Consider the following 4,332-nt stretch of genomic DNA (forward strand, 5'->3'; position numbering starts at 1 on the left):
AGTCCTGGGGTCGATTTGCTCGACAAAAACGCGGTGCTCCAGCATGGCCGCAGTCACATGACTGAAACAAGTAAAAGATTATATATATATATATATATATATATACACATACATGCATACATACATTGTTGTATTTGGGGATGGTCATGTTGCCAGTTTAGCCAATAAAAACACACGCACTATATATTTGGTGTCAATTTGCTTCAGCTTTATTTTATATTAATAGTATTAATAGTATTTCAGCCAGAGTTCTTTCGTCACACTTCTGTGACCTCATCAATAGTCCTTTGCTTTCTTCTTTCTTATCTGGCCGAAATGCGATTAATATAAAATAAAGCTGAAGCAAATTAACACTAAATATATAGTGCATGTGTTTTTATTTGGTCTCCACTCCAGCTGCTTTATTATTATGGCTATTTTAGCGACCTCTTCAGCGATTCTCTATTCCACGTGTCTCCTCTTCTCCTGATTATTCCATTTGTCCGTCTGTTTCAACACTCGATTTCATATCAAGAATTTTACAAAAAAAAAATACATAAGCGTGTATATAAATAATACCACACTAAGCTCTCGGACCTTGAGTCACTCTGTTACTTCTGCTGAATATTAATAAAAGTATATATAACAGGGGTGGGGGCGACGAAAAGTCAACTAGATGTACACAGCGAATAGACTGAGGCTGAGTGAAATTTTATTACGAATAAATAGGAGTCGAAATGACTTTTCAAGCATCGTTTTACTTATGTGTGTGTGGCTTTGTGTTTGACACACCCACCACATGACAGACGGTGCTGCTTATGTCCTCGTAACTAGTGGTCCGGCAAAAGTGGTTGATAAAATAAGTACCATACTGAGGTAGATTTATTCGACTAAAACCCTGCCATGCAGTGTTCCAGCACAGCCACAGTCCAATGTCCGAAACAAGAAGGGAAAATAAAAACGCTAAGTTATAACGGTCAACCTCCAGTTTCGTCCTTATGGCGGTGGGTGGGCGATAAAAATATGTACCAATCATATATACTTACATAATCGATTAGAAGGAAAAAATTATCAAAAATATCAGAAAATTTGAAACTAGTATTCAGTTATTGTGTTGTTTAAGTTATTACTGAACATTTTGTGGTGGCTTTGTTCGTTTTGAGATATTTTAAAGACAAAAGTAAATCAACAAAAAAATGGCACACACACACATATGCAGGCTCTGTGGTAAAAAGTTTGCTTCCCAACTACATGGATAACTAAATTAAAACAGGTATATAATCCATTTTTTGTATTAGAGTTATTGTAGTACCATTCAAAACTTTTTATTCTTTACAAACAATATACAATGCTTCAAGCGAACTACAATACTCTCCTGTTAATATTCAGTTATTGTTTAAGGCGGCGAGCTGGCAGAACTTAGCGACATTTCGTACGTCGTTACGTTCCGAGTTCAAATTCCGCCGGAGATCCATAAAAATAAGCACCAGTTGAGATACTTAATTGTATCCTGCTGGCCTTGTAACAAAATTTGAAACCAGTATTCAGTTATTGCGTTGTTTTAAGTTATTACTGAACATTTTCTGGTGGGTTTGTTCGTTTTGGGATATTTTAAAGGCAAAAGTAAATCAATACAAAAACGGCACACACACACACACACACACATATATACAGGCTCTCTGGTAAATAGTTTGCTTCCCAACCACATACGTCAAGGCCTAGGCCCACTCGTCTAACGTGCCGCGCAATGGGTCGGAAACTTAAACCACGTGGTGTAAAACAACCTTCTAAATAGACGGCAATGCCTAGGCCCTGAATATGTATTTCCATCAGCTTTGCACTTTATATATATACACATATATATATATACATATGTATATATATATATATATCCTATTTTTAATGCTGTTGTAGAACTTAAACATTCTGGGTTTGTCGTTCGTAGAAATTCAAATATCAATTCATATCTCATAAATAAACACATGGCATCGCATTACTCATAACACTAGATGTATGTCTACACTCTACGACCCCACAACTTTGTTTCTTTCTGATATTTTTGATAATTTATTCCTTCCTTCGTGAATTTCTCAAAGTACATGTTTTCAAAAGTATAGATTTGAGTATTTCGATAAAAATGTATGCCTTCTATTTTAGTAATAATACTTTCATAAGCTGTACAAGTTTTTTGTTATCAATTCGTGCTGATATTATCAATCAGGATGTCATTAGATTGACTTGTATGTTGCACAATGATCGTAAGCAAAATTATTGTACATTTCAAATGGTATTGGTTTCTTTTCTTTCTGAGTAAAAGTTTTTTTTTTTAATTAACTAGTTAAAAATTTCATCAACATTATTATAATTTAAATCAGTGAAAATATATCTCTGCAAAATCTCTTTAAAAAATATAAATTATTCAGGAAGTTATGAGAAAACAAAAATTATAAGAGAGTGGGGCACTAAACTGTAGATATGCCGAATATAACTATTACAACCCTGGTTGCTTGAACTGCTAGAAAGAGCAGCCAAATCTATTTTAAATCACATTAACACCTTAAAATACGTTAAATAATGCCAATATATATTTTTTTTAAATAATAATAATAATCCTTTCTACAAGAACAATAATAACGAGATGGTCGCAGCTGGTACAACGCATCAGAGGTGACCTGATATACATACCATAAACAAACGTAAACAAAGAGAAACAGACATGACACTCTACGTGGTCATGAAAACTGCAAGAAGCAACAGCCAAATCTACCGCAAATCACTGTTCGTCCAGACTGATCTGTCGAGGGATTCTTCCTCTGCCGTTACGTTCTGAGTTCAAATTCCGCCGAGGTCGACTTTGCCTTTCATCCTTTCGGGGGTCGATTAAATAAGTACCAGTTACAAACTGGAGTCAATATAATCGACTTAAACCCTTTGTCTGTTCTTGTTTGTCCCCTCTATGTTTAGCCCCCCTGTGAGCAATAAAGAAATAAATATAACTAAAATTCACACGTGGTCGCTCGACCTGGTAGAAATAGCAGTTAAAGCTCTCTTTAAAGTCATACACAGACGTGTAACGAAACTGTAGTCCTATAATAATATATAATTGTACACTATGTCCAGAGAGAGAAAGCAGTACGGGATGGTCACAGTTGGGACGCTTTTGATCATAAGGGTTCGCTGAATCAAAGCTAGCCTGAAATAAAAACAACCACCAAATAAGACGGAAAACAATAATTAGATAAAACGTGTTGTGGCGGGCAGAGGCTGGAAGGAAAAGAAAGTCACAGCTAGAACGCCTTTTGAATTTAGGGGTCCACTGGATCGAAATTGCCTGGGGTTAAAACACAACCATAAGTGGAACTAAATAAATAGAAGACAAAAAAACGTAGGCTGGAGTCAAAAGGGATGGTCACAGCTAAGAACCATTATGATTCTAGAGGTCTAATAGATCAAAGCTGTCCTGGGGTTAAAACAATAAGTGCTATTAAAGACCATAATGATAATTGGGGTGGACTCGATATAGTAGGGGATGGTCACAGCTAGAGCGCTTTTGATTGTATGGGTCCGTTGGATCAAAGATAGCTTACAGTTAAAAAAGACAACCCACAAGTGCGACTGGAAACAATAAAAATACTCAGAAGAAAGAAAAAAAAGTTTGAAGTGAGGGATGGTCACAGCCAGAACGCTTTTGATTATTGTAAGGGCCCGTTGGATCAAAGATGGCCTACGGTTAAAAACACAAATGCGACCAGAAAGGATAATGATAAACAGAAAAAATCGAACGTTTAGAGGAGGGCTAGATTCAAAGTAAACAGGACTGGATGGTCACAGCTAGAACGCTTTTAATAATAGGGATCCGATTCCGATGGGTCAAAGCTACCTGGGGTTAAAACAACCACAAATACTACTATAATTAATAATAATTAGAAGAAAAACAAATATTTTCTGGGTTGGGCTGATCTCAAATGTATGTCATATCGTATCAACATAATTTAGGGTACAGCGAGAACTTCATGAAATTAAGTAAAAAGAAATAAGTTAATAAAGTGATTAATGAACTGACATGGTCTGCAATTCTTCTTTCTTGTTGGATGCATACTGGATCGTTGTTGGTGCTGGTGTGGATGTTGTCCTTCTTGGTCCGGGGTCCAAAGTAGAAGCAACTAAGCCTTGTTGTGTTGATGTTGTTGACATGTACCTCACTCACTCACTCGCCCTTTCTCTCTTTCTCTCTCTTCTGACTGAACGAGTAATGTGGTCTCGTAAATTTCTTTATGTGTTATGAAGTGTGTATGTTTTGTGTGTGTGTGGGCATTGTTTGTGTGAGTGAGCATTTGGTTTCGTGTAGCGAGG

The 4,332-nt window shown here is 36.3% G+C and overlaps 1 protein-coding gene and 1 long non-coding RNA gene across 3 annotated transcripts in view; one reads left to right on the plus strand and one right to left on the minus strand.

Moving 5' to 3' along the window:
- The window catches only part of LOC106869269 (NEDD4-binding protein 2), a 49,429-nt gene that overhangs the window by 33,483 nt on the left and 11,614 nt on the right, over positions 1 to 4,332 (minus strand). The window contains exon 1 of one of the 2 annotated variants that reach the window (XM_014914937.2): positions 4,043 to 4,270. The exons of the other annotated variant lie outside the window; for it this stretch is intronic. Within the exon in view, the coding sequence (XP_014770423.1) occupies positions 4,043 to 4,076 (34 nt within the window). The 5' untranslated portion in view covers positions 4,077 to 4,270. Of the gene's footprint in view, positions 1 to 4,042; positions 4,271 to 4,332 lie in introns of those variants that run through there. 2 annotated transcript variants of the gene reach the window in all.
- The window catches only part of LOC128249263 (uncharacterized), a 25,042-nt gene continuing 21,790 nt past the window's right edge, over positions 1,081 to 4,332 (plus strand). The window contains exon 1 of the long non-coding RNA XR_008265352.1: positions 1,081 to 1,252. This is a non-coding gene — a long non-coding RNA (uncharacterized LOC128249263). The remainder of the gene's footprint in view (positions 1,253 to 4,332) is intronic.

Source organism: Octopus bimaculoides, chromosome 13, assembly GCF_001194135.2.
Source record: "Octopus bimaculoides isolate UCB-OBI-ISO-001 chromosome 13, ASM119413v2, whole genome shotgun sequence".
Taxonomy (NCBI): Eukaryota; Metazoa; Mollusca; class Cephalopoda; order Octopoda; family Octopodidae; genus Octopus; species Octopus bimaculoides.